This window comes from Psilocybe cubensis, chromosome 10 (assembly GCF_017499595.1).
Source record: "Psilocybe cubensis strain MGC-MH-2018 chromosome 10, whole genome shotgun sequence".
NCBI lineage: Eukaryota > Fungi > Basidiomycota > Agaricomycetes > Agaricales > Agrocybaceae > Psilocybe > Psilocybe cubensis.
The window spans coordinates 2301823-2319180 of NC_063008.1; the positions used below are offsets into that span (position 1 = coordinate 2301823).

General features: G+C 48.1%; 4 protein-coding genes across 4 annotated transcripts; 2 read left to right on the forward strand and 2 right to left on the reverse strand.

Annotated features, from left to right (window-relative positions):
• Positions 1 to 5819: 5819 nt before the first annotated feature.
• Positions 5820 to 10162, forward strand: JR316_0010969 (RasGEF domain-containing serine/threonine-protein kinase X; the record flags this gene model as incomplete). The annotated part of the gene is made up of 7 exons (XM_047896633.1): positions 5820 to 6688; positions 6784 to 7264; positions 7866 to 8057; positions 8083 to 8140; positions 8190 to 9167; positions 9225 to 9885; positions 9955 to 10162. The coding sequence occupies 7 exons, from the start codon at positions 5820 to 5822 to the stop codon at positions 10160 to 10162; spliced, it is 3447 nt and encodes a 1148-aa protein (XP_047744678.1).
• Positions 10163 to 10853: 691 nt separating this feature from the next.
• JR316_0010970 (Acyl-coenzyme A thioesterase 9, mitochondrial) lies at positions 10854 to 13567 on the reverse strand (the record flags this gene model as incomplete). Its single annotated transcript, XM_047896634.1, has 9 exons — positions 10854 to 10927; positions 11322 to 11460; positions 11953 to 12117; positions 12271 to 12319; positions 12447 to 12663; positions 12750 to 12857; positions 12932 to 13074; positions 13168 to 13284; positions 13359 to 13567. The coding sequence occupies 9 exons, from the start codon at positions 13565 to 13567 to the stop codon at positions 10854 to 10856; spliced, it is 1221 nt and encodes a 406-aa protein (XP_047744679.1).
• Positions 13568 to 13591: 24 nt separating this feature from the next.
• JR316_0010971 (uncharacterized protein) lies at positions 13592 to 13923 on the reverse strand (the record flags this gene model as incomplete). The annotated part of the gene is made up of 2 exons (XM_047896635.1): positions 13592 to 13669; positions 13762 to 13923. 2 exons carry the CDS (start codon positions 13921 to 13923, stop codon positions 13592 to 13594), a joined length of 240 nt encoding a protein of 79 aa, XP_047744680.1.
• Positions 13924 to 14220: 297 nt separating this feature from the next.
• JR316_0010972 (uncharacterized protein) lies at positions 14221 to 17002 on the forward strand (the record flags this gene model as incomplete). Its single annotated transcript, XM_047896636.1, has 11 exons — positions 14221 to 14277; positions 14341 to 14804; positions 14862 to 14963; positions 15025 to 15190; positions 15274 to 15342; positions 15416 to 15478; positions 15581 to 15733; positions 15812 to 15835; positions 15907 to 16019; positions 16294 to 16415; positions 16638 to 17002. 11 exons carry the CDS (start codon positions 14221 to 14223, stop codon positions 17000 to 17002), a joined length of 1698 nt encoding a protein of 565 aa, XP_047744681.1.
• Positions 17003 to 17358: the final 356 nt, after the last annotated feature.

A 17358-nucleotide genomic window follows, 5' to 3' on the forward strand; every position in this document is an offset into this window, starting at 1 on the left:
GTCTGGTAGCCAAAGGCTTCTTACAGATAGAAGGCCTAGACTATGATGAGTTATTCTCATCTGTAGTCATGCTACCAAGTGTTTGCACAATATTTGCCCTTGCCGCACTTGAAGGGTGGAAAGTCTGGTCCCTTGACGTCATATCGGCCTTTCTTTATGGTCCGTTAGACGAGGAGATATATATGGAACAGCCTGAGGGCTTTGTTCTAAAGGGACAGGAGAAGAAAGTACTCCAGCTTAAAAAGGCAATTTATGGGCTCAAACAAGCCGCACGAGCATGGTGGTTCGAGCTAGACAGAAGTCTAAAAGAGCTCGGATTCACTAGACTATACTCGGACGCCGGCATCTTCATCTCACGTCATACCGATGGCACATTAGCAATAATGTTTGCCTATGTCGACGACATCCAGATTACCGGGCCCAACTCCGAACTCTCACGTCAGAAGAGAGATCTCTTTATGAAAAAGTGGGATTGCCGGGATCTCGGAGAATCACGGGAGTTTCTCCGCATGGCTATTGATTACAAAGATGGCAAAATCCTCTTGAGTCAAGCCAACTATTTGGAGAAGATTCTAACCCGGTTTGGCATGAGCGATGCTAAAGCTGCTAGAACTCCCTTACCCACGGGCTATCACCCAATGCCGTTCAATGGTACTAGTTTGGCACAACTTTGCTCGCAGTACCAATCAGTGATTGGTTCCTTGCTTTACCTAATGCTTGGAACTAGACCTGATATTGCCTATGCAGTGACTCAGATGGTGAAGTTTGCTTCTAATCCGTCTGAAGACCACATGAACAAGGCTAAATATATTATGCGGTACCTTGTTGGCACACGCAAATATGCCTTAGTTTATGATGGGAAGTCTCGCGCAGGCCTATATGCCTATTGTGACGCCTCTTATGGAGATGACCAATCAGAGCTCAACCTTAAGCGTCGGTCTGCACAAGGCTACTTCTTTAGCTTGGCAAATGCTGCGGTCATGTGGAAATCACAGACACAGAAGTTAGTCTCAACGTCGTCTACTATGAGTGAATACATGGCACTCTCCGACTGCGCCAAAGATTGCGCATGGATTAAAAATCTATTTGCGGAACTGGCCAAACCAATTTCCCACGTCCCAGTCTATACGGACTCACATGGTGCAATATTCAACGTGCAGAATCCCGTGACACAAAAAGGGATTAAGCACGTGGAGATTCGCTATCATTACATACGGGAACAAATAGAGCAAGGCACACTCAAGTTATATGCAGTTCCGACTGCCGATAACGTTGCCGACATGTTTACCAAGAATCTAGGTCCTGACCTATTCTTGAAACATAGATCTGCTCTAGGCCTTGAATTTTACCCGCTAGATTAGTCTGTTCATGAAAACAAGTAGAGTCCCGCCTTATGGCGTGCGCACCACTTGAGGGGGAGTGTTGAACGACTATTATTAATAAAGATCACGTTTGACCGTGTGACTCTCAGAGTCATATGATAAGTCATGTGAATAGATTACTAAGTAGATAGATGACTAAGTACTATACAGTAGTTACTGTCACTAGTCATATGTAACGCACTCTAGGTGTATATAAGGGCGACACTAGTGCCCTCTAATAACAAGCGGTTTTCACAACCCACTCGAGTAGCTACAACTCAAGTAACACAACCCAAAGGGTAAGTATTAAGTCAAGTCCTTAGCCACTGCGTACATAGACTGTGTAGAGTAGTCTTGGGCACATTATGCTGCTCAACAATATGGGTTATTTGCAACAGAATAACAAAAGCTGCTCATTTCATTTCCATTAACGAGTCTATAGATGCTCCTGCCCTAGCTGAAATGTATTTAGATCATATCTTTTGTTATCACGGTTTCCCCGAGTCTATTGTCTGTGATAGAGGATCAGTTTTCATCTCTTCTTTCCTCACAAATCTTATGAGACTCTGGGAAACCAAAATGCACCTTTCAACTGCCTACCATCCACAGACAGATGGTCTTATGAAAAGGACAAACCAAACATTGGAAGTCTATCTAAGAGCATTCTGTTTGTACAATTAGGACAATTGGGTAAATTTCTTGGCCACTGCTGAGTTCTTTTTTAACGATACCATGAATTCATCAACTCAGCAAACACTTTTTTTTTGCAAATTTAGGATATCATCCCACCTTTAACATCAAAATCACGGAATGCTCAACAAATCTATCCGCCAACAATGTAGCATCATATCTTGACATCATACACAAGGAGTTACAAGCCGAGCTTTGACACGCTAATGAATATATCACCAATCACTACAACTGTTATCATTTACCTGGCCCAGAATTCAAAATAGGCAATCAAGCATGGCTTTGTTGCAGGAATATCAAGACCATTTGTCCCTCTGATAAACTAGACTACAGAAAAATTGGACTGTTTAAAATCCTAAACAAAAAAGGATTAACCTTGTATCTTCTTGAACTCCCTTGCTCATTATCTTGCTTACATTCCATTTTTTACATCTTGCTTTTAGAATTTTATATTCAAAACAATTTGCACCCAGTGACTCATAAGAATATTGAACTCAAAGAAGAGCCAACAAACAAAATTAAGAAAATTCTGGATTGCCATAAGAAAACACCTGGGTTCCATTTTCAGAAATATCTAGACATGACTTCAATGTGCTTGAGTCTTTCCATTGTCAAAATCAATCCAAACCTCACCCTCTGAGATTTGAGTTTTCAGCACTACCATATTCACAACCACAAACGTTGACCAAATACCAAAACATCCAATCATCAATTACCTTAATTATCATCCCACAAACTCCACTGGAAAATCTGAAGCATGGATGACCAAATACAAACCTCCTTATCACTAGCATTTGCATACTGGTCGACAAATCAAACCACCATCTTGTTACCTTGCCTCCCCATAACAAGGGGGTAGTGTGATGATTTGTTTGATTACAATCACTTGTTATGGAACTCCAGACTTGTGATTGTATAGATTAGATAACAGACACTTTAGATAGGTATTGGAAATCATGTATTTGATTTAGAACCATATCTATGGCTAACATAGTTTATACTCAAATATCTCCATAGTTAGACTATTTCATGATCTGAGTAGTATATAAAGTTTGTATTTATCAGAGTTGATTCCTCACGGAATCAACTCTGTGCCAGATTCCCAAATTCATACTTTTCTCTTTGGGCATATTTCTCTTTTTATCCAAGCATTTCTGACAAGTACCAAAGTCCTCTTTAAAGTCTGTACAGGATGATTATGCTTATCAATGTAGTGATACTCTTATTGACTGAAGCATTTGATATTACTTTGTAATTAGTAAAAGCTACATCTTTAAAAATCAGTCTTAGAAGAAAAAAATCTGTTTTGTTAACATTTGGCAGTGCTGGTGCATAATCTCAATTAATATATTAAACTTATTCTATTTTCAAAATCCATATGATAGTTTGTAGTGCAATTTGCCTAGTATAGTATCCAGCTCTTTTATTAAGATTAGAGCAAGTTTGGGAGTTACATTACAATAGGTTGTGTTTCTATATACTAAGACTTTGTTGAGCGGATAAATCATGGACTGCCTTGAAATATTGCAGAGAGCTAATAGAAAATGTACATTTTTTGTTGTGTGTACTATTATATCATTGCCGGTGAAAACCAAAGATAATTCCCATGACCTGTTAAGGTCTTAGTGGGTTTTTTATGGAGGAGACCAATTTTTTTGCCAAAGTAGATCGCATGATAATTTGTAATCCATTTTCCACATGATAATCTCCACACAGCCCACTCCAGTCCCCTTTGTTTTTTTTGCAAGATTCTGTTTTCTACAGTAGCGTGTGCCTTTGAAGGCCCTTTAGTTTCAACATAAACCTGCCACGCCATGAGGAGTCAACCGGATGTTGACGACAAATGGCGGCAGTGGTGCTGAAATTAACATAAATTCAAGATGTATATAACATAAATTTGTTACTCATATAAAAAGCCATCATACCGTCTTGTGAGGACTTTGGAGCCTACATTGTCTCAGGACAAAAGTTGTTACAGGACTGCGGAAAAATATCAGGTATTCCAATCAAGTTTATATTTTGCAGTTGTTTTACTCATTTTGTTAGTTGATAATCAGTACTTTACTACAACTCTATCTCCCGCTTTTTGTCCTGGTTTACTAGTTGCTATTGAAGTTGTAAAAAAATCTGGCACAGGTCTTTTGAGGCATTTGCTAAGTCCACTTTTATTATCAAGAGGAGGGCCAGAAATTATCTTCCAAATCCACTACTTATGCAACATTTTTTAATAACATCAGCACTTAATTGTACTATTGGCATGCAAAGTCAGATCAAAAACTCTGTGAAAAGGAAAGTAGGTAGAAATAGCCAAAATATGTCTACTAGAAGAAAAAATAATGATATAGAATATAGAGATATAGTATGTGTTGGTGCGGCTTAGCATAATAATTAAATGCCCAGGTCGTGGGTACTGCCGTAGACTTGCAGCCCTGATTGATTTTAAACAGAATTCCCACGACCTGATAAGATCTTAGTGGGTTTATTAGGCATCCAAATTTTTTAACAAACCTTGTCATATGATTCTTTGTAATTATATAATCACGTGTGTTTGTTCATAACACTATAGTAAGTCATTCAAATTCAAACCAACATCCAAGAATGCAGCCTCCTTTTTTCATGCTACGTCTTATATCCCTATGTCATTCCGCTTTGACTCAGATTGCTTTTAAATTCTAAAAAATGTATTTAGCATTTGTCTTTTGCCCTTTATTATCATCACACTATGAATCTCCCTATAGCTTTCATATCTGAACGCTGGCGTTCTGTACTTTTTAACCCACGTTTGCCGGAAAATTATGGTCAATGGGATGCCCAACCAGCTCACACACTATCCATTGGCCTCCTCTCCCACAATGTCAATATCCTTTTCAATTATCAATCTTTAAATTTCATTGTTCCCTCAACTTTTATTCCAACCTATTATAACTTATTTTTAGTCAATGATACAGTAAGTATTTTGGGCAACAATAAGAAGGTAAGGTGAAAAGGTAAGTAGTGTTGCTGCCAGAGTGCAATGCAGTGACAGTGAAGCCATTTTTGGGCGACTGTGACACACTTCACAGTGATCACAGTCCCTATGAAGTGCTGTGAAGTGTTTGTGATGTCATTCACCGTCTTGACCTCATAAAATGGTTGACGAAAGGTTGACACTTTGCAAGTCATTTTGTTTATATGTATTTACTTAATCAGTGTCCTAATAGTCCAAGTCACTTCAATGTAGCAATTTTTTTGACTTTATTCAACAAATCCAGCGAAAACCAAGCAGAAATGTGAATCAACGACAAGATCAAAGGGATCTGGACCACGTGCACTGTTGAATATTTTATTGCAATCTTATCTAGATAGATAAAGGTCATGTGCAATAAATATCCTCCATATATAGTAGGTATCCCGAACATTCTCATGTATTCAACAAAAATGCATGTAATACTTCCATATTTAGTCTAGATTATCTGACACTGCAATTTACGGCACACTTTGCAGAGCACTTCACTGCGACTTTGTTGCGCTGTGAAGTGTGTCGGAGAATGAAAAAACAGAGTGCAGTCACAGTCACTGCAGAGTGACTGCGCTCTGGCGGCAACACTAAAGGTAAGGTCGTGGGCTTTGCCGCAAGCGTGCGGCCCTGACCTTCACGTGGCCTCGAGGCTCGTAACAAGTGCACGTGATGCACCGACATTGGAGCAAGGCTACACTTTCGCTTCTTCCGAACTCCATATCACCAATGTCAATGTCCGTAGAAAAATTTGTGTCCATATCCTTCCAGAAATGACCAACGAAACGGCCACCCACGACGTGGATGAAGCAGTCGCGCGCCCAGCGAAGCGACGCCGCGTCGAGACTCGGATGCCGGTGCTCGCTGACGGGTTTGTCGTGCATGACACACCGACACCGACGACGGCGAAAGTGGTACATAAGCCCGCCGTACCGCGGTTTATATCAGGTTTTAGCGCGGGCGACGGTGTCAATGAGGATGGTACAATACAAGCAGATGTGGGGAGGGCGCCAGGGAAAGGTAGGGATAAAATGAAAGGTAAAGCGATGGTGCATAGGCCACCTGTGCTCGTCGCTGGACTTGGAGCGAGCTCGTCCACGTCCAAACTCAATAACGACGACTCTGTGGTACCTCCAGAGAAATCGAGGGAGAAGAGGCGGGTCGGATCAGTGCCACATCTTGTGCTGAATGCACCGGGAACGGCTAAATCAGCGGGCATTGGCAATGGCACCGCGTCTCATCTGCGCCCTGCACACGCACCTCCAGCTGTTGTACTCCCTACAAAAACATCCCTACGGCAAATCAACCCCCCGACCATCGTCCTACCCCCCAAAGCTCCATCCAAAGCTCTTCAACCGATCCAACCCCCCAATCTCCCTTTACACCCAGCAAAGAAAAAGGAACTGTATGCGTTATCCACGTCGGGCCTTGGGAGGCTGAGTGACCTCTCCTCACAGAACTTTGCGGAGAGTCTAGCGGGGATATTGCTGAGAGACCAGCGGCCTGATCTGACTTTGCTGCGGCTGCAGGAGGAGAAGGAGGGGAAAGACGATAGCGACTTGTTGCGGGGACTGCAGATGAGCCCGGAGAAGGCAGGGAAAGGAAAGTGGAAAGGAAAGGGAAAGGGTCCTGCGTTCGTACGGTACGTTTCTTTCTCCTTTTGTTAATGTGTTCATTTCAGTTTTCTTCTCTATCGCGAGTACGGATAACTGAATACTATAATACACAACCCTACAGAGGTGGGCTGGCCGCACAAGCCGCGTCGTTCTTCGAGCGCTCTTCGACAGCGCATATTCTGTGGAAGAAGGATATCGAGCGTACTGCCGCTGCCATACACGCATCTCTGCCTGCCGAATTCAGCGCACGCGTGGTCAAGGTTCTGCACCGGCGAGCAGTGGACACATCGCACGCGCCCTGCATCGCGCTCTGTCAAATCCGCGCGCAGAACGGGGGACCACATCCCAAATACCAAGCCAGCACACTGTACCGCGTTGTATTCGCCACGCCCACGTCCAAGTCCACTGCAACCAGCGACAAATCCGCGCCGTCCTTCGCAGAAGGGCAGACGATCTCTATTTTTACACCATACCGCGAACTGTCTACATCCCCAAACGCTTCGAACAACGCACCAGAGCCTCCGCGACGGCAGCTTGCGCCTCTACCGCTTCTGCTTTTTACCCCGCCAGTGCCCCCTACGCCTGACCCGCTGACGGCGCCTGTGCACAGCACCGCGATCATATGCACGCGCTTCCAGATACACACCTAACACCCCCCCCGCCGAATTCTGCACCATACCATAACACGCTCTTCTCATTCTTTACCTCCAACTCATTTTTCATAGTGCGCGCCATTCATCGCGCTTTGCCTGACCTAGGGGCCCCAGTCCAAATTCGTCTTCTGCTTTCATCCTTTTCACATCGCATCCATCTGTAAATGTTTCCTGTCCAGATCCACGCCTATCCTAGCCGCTATACCTGTTGCTGTGTACTAGTTACTGACCGTGTTCCTTGTAGTAATAGTAATAATTGATGTCTTAGAAGGCTGCAGCACATGCACTGTGAGTGCTATCTATGTATGACGGGACTTGCTGAGTCATCCACGCCCCTGTGTTGGGTTGCTCCATCGACGCAAACGTTGACTCTTCCCAAGTTGCAACTTGCTCTGTCGCATACCCCATGTCCCCCACCCTCTGAATATCTGTCCGCGGTCTGATATCCAATACCCACAACTGTGTACGTTCTGTGTTGTACACCCCAGATCCACATCAAGCATCCTGATCTTCCCTATCTAGTCACTTTGTGCCAGAAAAATACCCATAGACCATCGACTGCAAAGTCGTATACCCCATCGCACCCAAGGCGAGCATGCATTCTGATGCGTTTGACGTGATACCGTACGATGTAAGTCTCCTGCCCGCGCGCGAGAAGGGTAGATGCCGATCCACACCCCACTTGGATCTTTCCTCGTCTCGCACCCGCGCCGATGTGCTACGATTTTCTGTTTGCAATTGGGTATTTACATATGCCGTTTGTACAGGATATCAAGGGCGACTGGCAGAAGCTCGGTTCTGGCTCCTTTGGAAATGTGTACAAAGGTCACTACCTCTCGGATCTTGCTCTCTCTTTGCACTAATTCCCCCATAGGCAACTACCTCGGCATCGAAGTCGCGATAAAAGAGGTGCTCCCCTCGACCGAATACGATGTCGCCAAATACTTTGAACGCGAATGGCGACTCATGAAAGAGTGCCGGCACCCCAACATCTGCCTCTTCATCGGACTCTCCCGCGCACCCCCGCCAGACAACCGCATCTTCATCGTCTCCGAATACATAGACAACGGCAACGTGCGGCTCTACATCCACGACACCGCCCGCCCCTTCCCGTGGAAACTGCGGCTCTCCTTCGCCACAGACGTCGCCCGCGCACTCGCCTACCTGCACGCGCGCTCCTGCATCCACCGCGACCTCAAAGGCGAGAACCTCCTCGTCACGTCCAACGGGCGCCTCAAAATCACCGACTTTGGCTTTGCGCGCATCGCCGCGCGCAACTCGGAAGAGTCCAAGCGGCTCACCTTCTGCGGCACCGACGCGTACATGTCCCCCGAGATCCTGCGCGGCGACGCCTTCGCGCTGCCCACGGACGTCTTCTCGCTCGGCATCATCCTCTGCGAGATCGGTGCGCGCCGTCTTGCTGACGAACACCACTTCAAGCGCGCTGCGCCCTCTTTCGGTATCGATCCCGCTGAGGTGAAGCGTCTGATGAGCCCTGGGTGCCCAGACGACTTTTACCAGCTATGTCTCGATTGCCTGCACACAGACCCCACCGCGCGTCCCACAACGCGCGTCATCCTTGCGCGGCTTGGAGCGATCGAGGCCGAGGTCCTGCGCCGCCCGGGCGAGGGCGACGATGGGATGCATCTCGGAAGCGTGCGCTTTATGACGGGCGGCAAGCGGCCGACGCCCGCACCACGCATACCGAGCTTCGGTATGGGCGTAGGCAAGGATATCCGCAGCGGCGGGGCGAGCTCGTCAGAGGACGACAGTGACGACGAGGAGCTCATGGAGGCTGTTGCGGGCCTGTCCAGCGTTGGCATCAAAAGCGATTGGAGCGATAAATCCCTAAGTGAGCTCACTGTCCTCCTCCAATTTTGTCTACCTTTTTAATTTTACATCCATCTAGGCAAGCAACCGTTGCTCAACCGCACAACGGAATCCCATGGCTCAGAATACAGCACAACAGTAATCAAACCGCACAACACATCCTCTCTTCCTCCCTCGCTCTCCTCGATCCTTACCATCCGCCCCTCTCCCGACCCTTCCCCCGCAGACCCGCCTTCCCCTCCTCAAGGCGCATCAACGCTCAACGGCCGCGCACCGCTCCAGGCCCTAGAAGACCCACTCGGCACCTCCTCCATCCTCTCCATCGCGACGATGGACTCATACCACACCGCCTCCGCCGCATCCGTCTCTCTCTCATCATCCACCGTCTCCAGCGCATACGCCACGGAGGGCGGGTCGACCATCCGCGGCGTCGACGTCGACGGGGGTGGATACGCGCCTCCGCTCGTGCACCGTTTCACGCTGCTCAAGCCCGGCGCGAAGCAGAAGCGGCATAGCGGAAGCGGACCTGGCTCGCCCCCGCTCGGCGGCGCTGCCAACGGTAATGGCAACGGCAACGGTGGTGGTGGTGGTGGTGGTGGTGGTGCCGCGGCTCCAGAGACGTCGGGATGGAACCCGCTCGAGATCCTATTCTCCAGCGGGCTGCTCGTGGGCAAATGCGATCTGTGCAATAAACGCCTGGGATGGAAGCCCGTGCTGGAGTGCGACGACTGTGGACTACGGTACGCACACCCTTACTACCATTTTTCATCATACATACGTCCCAGGACGCTAACCCTGCGTTGTTGCAGAACACACGTCAAATGCGGGGAGCTCGCGCCGCAGAACTGCGGCATCCGCCTCGCAGGGGCGGGGGGTGTCAGCGGGCCCGTCCCGACGCAAGAACAGCTGCAGAACCCGTTCTACGCCATGTCGCCGCTGTCCAAGGTCCGCCAGCAAGCGCAGCACGCCGGGGAGCAGATGAAGACGCGTTCAGCGGGCCCTCTTGCACGGCGCTAGCCCCCCTCCCGCGTAGGTAGGTAGCTGGATATGCTGACATTGCTGCTCTCTTTCTTCATTTTTTTTTCCGTTTCATTCAACGGGTTTACGACGATACGACGCATGACGATATTCAATCAACTTCATTCAAGCACACGCACGCACATACGGAACCCGCAAGCATAACTTATGCACAAGCAACAAACGTCTCTTTTAAAGTTCTCCTCCATCCCTCCCTCCCTCCCTCTTTCTCTTCCATTTTCTCCGCGGTTTCTTTTCATCATACACTTTTCTCGTCTCACGGACTTTCTCTTTCTCTCTCTCTCTTTTCAGTATTGACTTTCATCGTTGTTATACTCGTTACTCTGTATCGTGTGTCTACCAGTACTCTATTCATTATAAATCAATAATCCAAGGATGGTCAAGTACTTCTATATTATATCATAATAGTATAAGGCAAGGCGTACGTCTAAATTTCTAAATTCGTCTAAGATAGTAGCAAAGCATCAGCATCAGCATCAGCATCACAGCCAACCAATTACTCCTCCCCGGCACATCCAATTTCAGCCTGCCTGTCCAACGCGACACCACACCACACAACGCGACACAACGCAACGCAACGGACAGCGCAGTCCAATAGCAACTACCCCCGCACTCCCTCCACTCCACTCCGCTCCGTCTCGTTCACGTTTACTTTTACTTGGATTATGGTTTACTTGGTCCGCAGCCCTCTAATCTCAGCACCGAGTTCAATAGCCCGCTTCCCCTCCAACCAAAGCATCGCCTCTATCAAAAAAAAGAAAAGTAAAAGGAGGTCATCAGCTTCTTGTTCGATTATTACATTCTTGTTTTTTTTTTGGGGGGGGGAGGGGGGAGGCTGGATAAAAGTATCCGTATCGTGAGACCCGTGAGACCCGTGTTCAGTGTCTATATCCAGGAAACGCAGACATAGACATAGATAGACACGGACACATGGACATGGACAGACATCGAAGACAATGTCATTTTTGTCTGGCACTCGCAACCCAATCCAAACCCCCATGCATCTCTCCAGATGGACACCGGTATTCAAACTCAAGGACAACCCACAGCCCCCAAAGCCAAAGGCCAAAACCCAAAACCCAAAGCCAAAAAAAAAGACAGAGAGAGAGAAACAAAAGATCGAGAATTAAACACCCACCTCTATAAGTCTTCGGTACAACCTTCCTCAAATCCGGACTCGCAATCTCTTTATCCTGGCACCACGTGAACCTGAAATCATTCGTCGTCTGCTCCTGGCCCGTTTTCACGTCGACCACGTTCGCTTTGACGCCTACGTGCTATTATCCCACGAACGGGGAAAAAGTGAGTAGCTCGGTGAGTGACGGGTCAAATCGCATGTCAAACAAAGAATAAAAAGAAAAGTTGAAAGGGTATCAATGATGCGAAGATGAAGATGAAGATGGAAAGATGAAAAGAAGAATGGATGCACTGCGAGTGAGATGTCGCATGATACTATAGGACGAGATAATCATCATCACTGATGATGATGATGATGGATGGATGGGACGTTGATGGTATGATGAACAGACACAGTGATACAGTCCATTATAACCATCCCTCAAACATATATACACATATATATGCTGAGGAGATGACAAAATGCCGGGGAAGCCAACGATAACAGATAAAACAAACATCAAATCAAATAAAAATAAAAAACAGAAACATGACAGAAACAGAACAGAACAGAAACATCCAAAAAAAACCACAAAACCACAACAACACAAAAAAACAAAAAAAAACAAAGAAACCAAAAAACGAAAACTCACAACTAAAATGGCATACCCAGCCTCCGCCGCCTCAGTCGTATACAAAATCTGCGACCTCAGTCTCAGAATCGATCCAATAGGCACAGGGCGTGCAAAGGAGATGCCGTCAAGCGAGAGGAAACGGACGTGGCCGCGCGTGAACATGCTTGCATTTGCGAATCCCAGCTTCAAGCGATGGAAAGAAATGTATATATCAGTTTTATGGATGGGTTAAAGGAACAGAGTATACGCCGGGATCGCCATCGCCAATCGCCAATCGCCATCGCCACTTGCTATGCGATGCGATGCGATGCGCAAAGTTGCAAACCCCGCACTGACCTCATAAGCTAACCGCATAAGATACCCTCCAAAAATCTTTTGATGGATGCTATCAGACGAAAAAAAAAATCAGCAAATCAGAACCTCCACCCCCCCCCCCCCCCCCCCCCCCCCCCCCACCCCCACCACCCACCAACACCCAACACATCACCCAACAAAAAAAAACGCGTACGCACTTCCTCTCCTGCGGAAACATCAACAAACACTTCTCCAACACCGTATCGCCCATCCACACATGATCCACCCCCGGATCAAGATCCCCGCCTCCCTCCACCCGTTCCTTTCCTTGCCCGTGTTTTAGATATACAGCGTGCAGCTCCTCTGCTTCTTCAGAGCTAGGCGGGACGCGCGAGAGCGATTTGAGTGCTGAGGACTGGCGGCGCTGCTTCATATCTGGTCATCCACAACCCAGACATGCCCAATTGCAATTCAATATCATGCATATAATCACAGCTATGAATGAAGGGGTGAAGACGTACGTTCTCCTAGGAGGTGCAAGCTGCGCTCTTCGGGCGTGGTGAGCGCAAGAGGGTTAACCTGGCGCGCGCGGTGCGTCGTCGAGTTACGACACACCATCGAGAATCTGCCTACAACACACATACGCACACAAAAATTCAGACACGGAAAAACAACACATTACTCGGAAGAATGCTGCACTGACCAATGAGGACAGTCTCGTCCGGCAGCCCTTTGCCCGTCGACTCCATTTTCACTGCAACTTCCATCGAGCTGCGGCCTGTATATATGACTTGGCCACTTAACCTCAGATCTCTAGTTGGATCCAGCGGGGAAAGCATGTCGAGTCTATAAGACGGTGTATGTTAGCAAACAAGTACATGCGATGGGGTGAACCTTGGATGAATAGACTCGAACGTGGATGAATAGACTCGAACGCACCTGTCGACTGAAGCAGTGACGATGTAGAACCCGCTATTTTGGATGTTCACAACCGTTGGGCCGAGCATATGTTTATACGCGATAGATCCCGCCAACGAGTCGAGGTGCTCCATCAACCTACACGAAAAAGCAATCTTGAGAAAAACGACTACAACGCCAAAATATCCGCGAGAGACAGACAGAACACTGACTTTCCTGTCCTGATCCCGCCAGAGGCGTTGGTATACTGCTCCAAAAGCTCCGAGGACGAGCCGAAAGGGAGGACGAGCTCTGAATACGATTCGTGCATGTACCGCGGGGCCAGCGGGACGTCATCTTTGGTCTCGTCCTTGGCTTCTTTCAGCTGAGGCTTGGTGGTCGCATTCAAGAGGGTCTCTGACCAGAGACTTCGGGATCGCATGGGGACGGCGCTAGACGTATTAGATCAACCAGCCGTACCGTAATCGGTAAGCTCAAGGAAGTCAAGGAACGGACCTGTGATACGTAGGGTCCGATCTTTCCCCTAAAAGCCAAAATTGAATGAATGGTTGAGAAGGGGCCAACAACGCCAATAGGTTACGAAAAAAAGAAAACAAGAACAGAACACTCACTGACCGCCCGCAATAGGGTATCCATCGACGACACATCCTTGTTCTCCTCCGCGACAGCCTTGTGTGCGTCTGATTTCGCGTTCTCTGGTGGTGGAGTTGAGTGGATGAGACGGGGATGGGTGGGAAGACGAGGCTTTTTTGCGCGTCTAAATGCAAAGGAGAGCATTTTTTCGCGGAAAAACATCAATGAGGGAAGAGATATGTCGGAGCGGGAATTGCCGAGGACATTGAGACCTTGGCAACAGAAGATAGCGGCGAAAGAGTGATATGATCTTACCCTGGTTGCTCGAAAGTATGAACCTGGGAAAATAGAAAGCCATAGCCTTGGGTTGATTGTTCTGTTCTGCCTGGCTTGAGCCACTGTCAGTTTGAGTGTCCCTCTTCCTCGTCTTCTCTCAGCGGCAGGACCGTTTTCCTCAGCTTTCCCCTCGCTGAGCTGGTTCTTTATTCACTCGTTTATATCATGCATTTCTCCACTTATTTCTCCAGGACGGGTATCAAGGCCAAAGCTGCCTCTGCCGTACGTGATACTTATTTTTCTTTTCACATTTTCAACTTTTGCTCACATATTGCTCCATTGAAGTACGCTCGCATCACACTCACACGGGGCACAGCGGCCTTCTTCGTCTTCAGCTTCATCTACTGCTTCATCCAAGGCATCGTCCAGTCCTTCCTCTTCTCCACAGACGTCGCCTATGGTTCTCTCGTCTCCGGCATCGTCTCCGGCTCAGGCCTCGTCACCCGCCAAGAGACCACCTTCCTCGAAGGCACCAGAGGCCATCTCATACTCCAGATGTGCACCGATATCCCGCACGGCCAAAAGGTCTATCCCTGCTTCACCATCTTCAACGCCTCGGCGCTCGCCAGCGATGGAGTCTCCGCGCCGGGCCCAGTGCGGACGCTGGGTGATCAGTGGGAAAATGGTATGCAGATGACGGCCGGGATCGACGAGCAGACGAACCAGCCGGCCGTGGTGCTCCAGTCCAGCAACGCGAACATCACCCTCAGCCAGCAATGCGTGCGGAACCTCGCGTACACCTCTCAAATGTAAGATCCCCACCCCCAACCGTCCTCTCTAAACCACTCAATATCAATACAATACAGCCTTGCCAATCTACGAAGAGAGGACATCGCATGGATCTGCCTCCAATTCTGGCTCCTCGCCATCTCCTTCCTCGCAATCCTCAACGACTCCGTGCCACACATGTACGTCTAATTTATTTATTTATATCCTCGTCCTCACTCCGATCATCCAACATCTCGCTAGTCTGTCAGTCCTAATGACACGCTTCATATCCACCGCCTGGTCCTCCTACTCGGTCTGGCGCGGGCAGGCCTTCAGCGCCAACTTCCAAGAACTAATAGGCGACCCCGGCACACCCTGCTCTCTCGACATCTTCCAGTCCTTCTGGGGCTCACGCTTCGGTCTCCAGGTGCGCCTACCAACATCACTGACTGACTGACTGACTGACTGACTGACTGCTGACCGCGCACCACGTCAAAAAAAAACATGCAGATAGCAGATCTGCTCTTGAGCGCGACAGGTCTCATTTTCTTCTTCTGTCTCTCCTGGAAACTTCTCAGGGTACGCACCGACCCTCCCCTCCTGTCCTCACCGCATCACACCCATCCCAATCCCAACTAACTTGCCCACCCAGATCTACAGCGACCAGTCCTTCAAATGCGTCGGTGCCCCCGAACACGTAATGCGGATACACAAAGTCAGCCCATCTCCTCTCCCTCCTTCCCTACTTGATAATCTCCCAATCCCAATACCCATCCCAATACCCGATGCTAACCACTAACCACTGACCCCCACCCAGTTCTTCATGGCCCTCCTCGCCTCCCTCCAGCTCGAAGCATTCGTGCTCGTCACAAGCGGCGGGCTCTGGATCGACGTGCTCATGAACACCGCCATCGTCGAGATATCCGCACATACAAAATTGTATCAAGCGCTGTTTATTAGTACCACCATCGTACGTCACCCTCCCTCTCTCTGCCCCCCCTCTCTATCGCTAGTACTCGTCTATATCAAGCTCACAATTATTTCATAGCTTTTGGTGCCGTGGATTGCAATGGTCCGTCTTCCCTCCCTTCCCTCCCCTCCATTCCCTCACATCCGCATCCCCAACATTAACACCTCACACAGGGCTGGTACTCAATCCGCCGAGAAATGAAACGGGTCATGATCATCTTCCTCGGGATCGGGATCTGCATCATGGCAGGCTGGGCGACCATGTTCTACTCGATAGTTTACAGATGGTGCGTTTTTCGCTTTTTACCCTTTTCTTTTTCCCTTTACCCTTTTCTTTTTCCCTTTACCCTTTTCTTTTTCCCTTTACCCTTTTCTTTTTCCCTTTACCCTTTTCTTTTTCCCTTTACTCTTTTCTTTTTCCTTACTTCCTTACCTCCATCGACCCCGCCTCTCATTTTCCATACGCATTACATCCCACACCGTCCTAACTTGTTTTCCTTTACTTCCTCTATAATTATTTCCTTTACTCACTCACCGTCATTCCTTTTACCCTTTTAACAGGAGCTTCATGCAATGGCCCTTCCTAGGCTGCTTCACCGTCGCCTCCTTCATCCTCCTCCTCTCCAGCATCATCCTCGGCATCGTATGCCGTATCAACTTTGGCAAAGGGCTCGCGCAGTACCGTAAGCATTTCCCCCTCCCTCTCTCTCTCCTTTTCCCTCTCCCTCTCCCTGCTCACTTCTCATTTTCTCCCTTCTACCACCGCACACCCTCCCCAAATAATATTATCCCTCATTCTCATTCCCTATCCACTAATCCCTTTCTTTATCCCCTATCCCTTTCTTTATCCCTTCATCCCTTATCCCTCATTCCCCATCCACTACTCACTAACCCCACACCAACAGTACACGCAGAAGAAACCCTCCAATCGCTCAACTTCGCCCCCGACGCATTCACAGTCCGCACACGCACAAACAGCATCAAAGACCTCGAGTCCCGCGCCGGCAGTGGCGGTAACAGTGGCGGAGGAGCGAACTTTTACCATCCAGGCGATGAAAAGTTCCACGACTCGGAGGACGATCACGATCATTATAAAAGCTCGAAGGACTTCACACAGATGTATTTTGTGCAGACGCTGCCGAGTCGTGCTGTAGGAGGAGGAGGAGGAGGGTTCCAGACAGAGTCGACTGCGCCGTCTTTCTACGAGTATTCAACGTCGAGGTCGACGTCGGACAGGAGTAGAGAAGAACGCTCATTTTTCACCGAGTGATTGATCAGTTGGTTCTGGCATATACCTACCTACCTCTTTCTTTGACATACCTCTTTCTTTCTTCCTTCCTTTCTTCCTTTCTTTCTTTGCCTTTTTTTTTCGTACTTCGTACTTCTTCTGTCTTTGAGCCTCGACGCCCGCCTTTCTTTCTTTCTTTGCCTTTTTCATTTACCTGTTCATTTTAACTTTCACCTCCATTTTCTCAACCCTTCCTTCCATTGTACCTCGTTCACTTTCGAACTTAGAATACTAGTGGACAATGTAAGTAAGTAAGTATGTACGTACTACGCAGTCGTGTAAGCTAAGTTTTCCAAGTTAAAGCGATGATTTCGAGAATCGAGAATTCGAGAATCGAA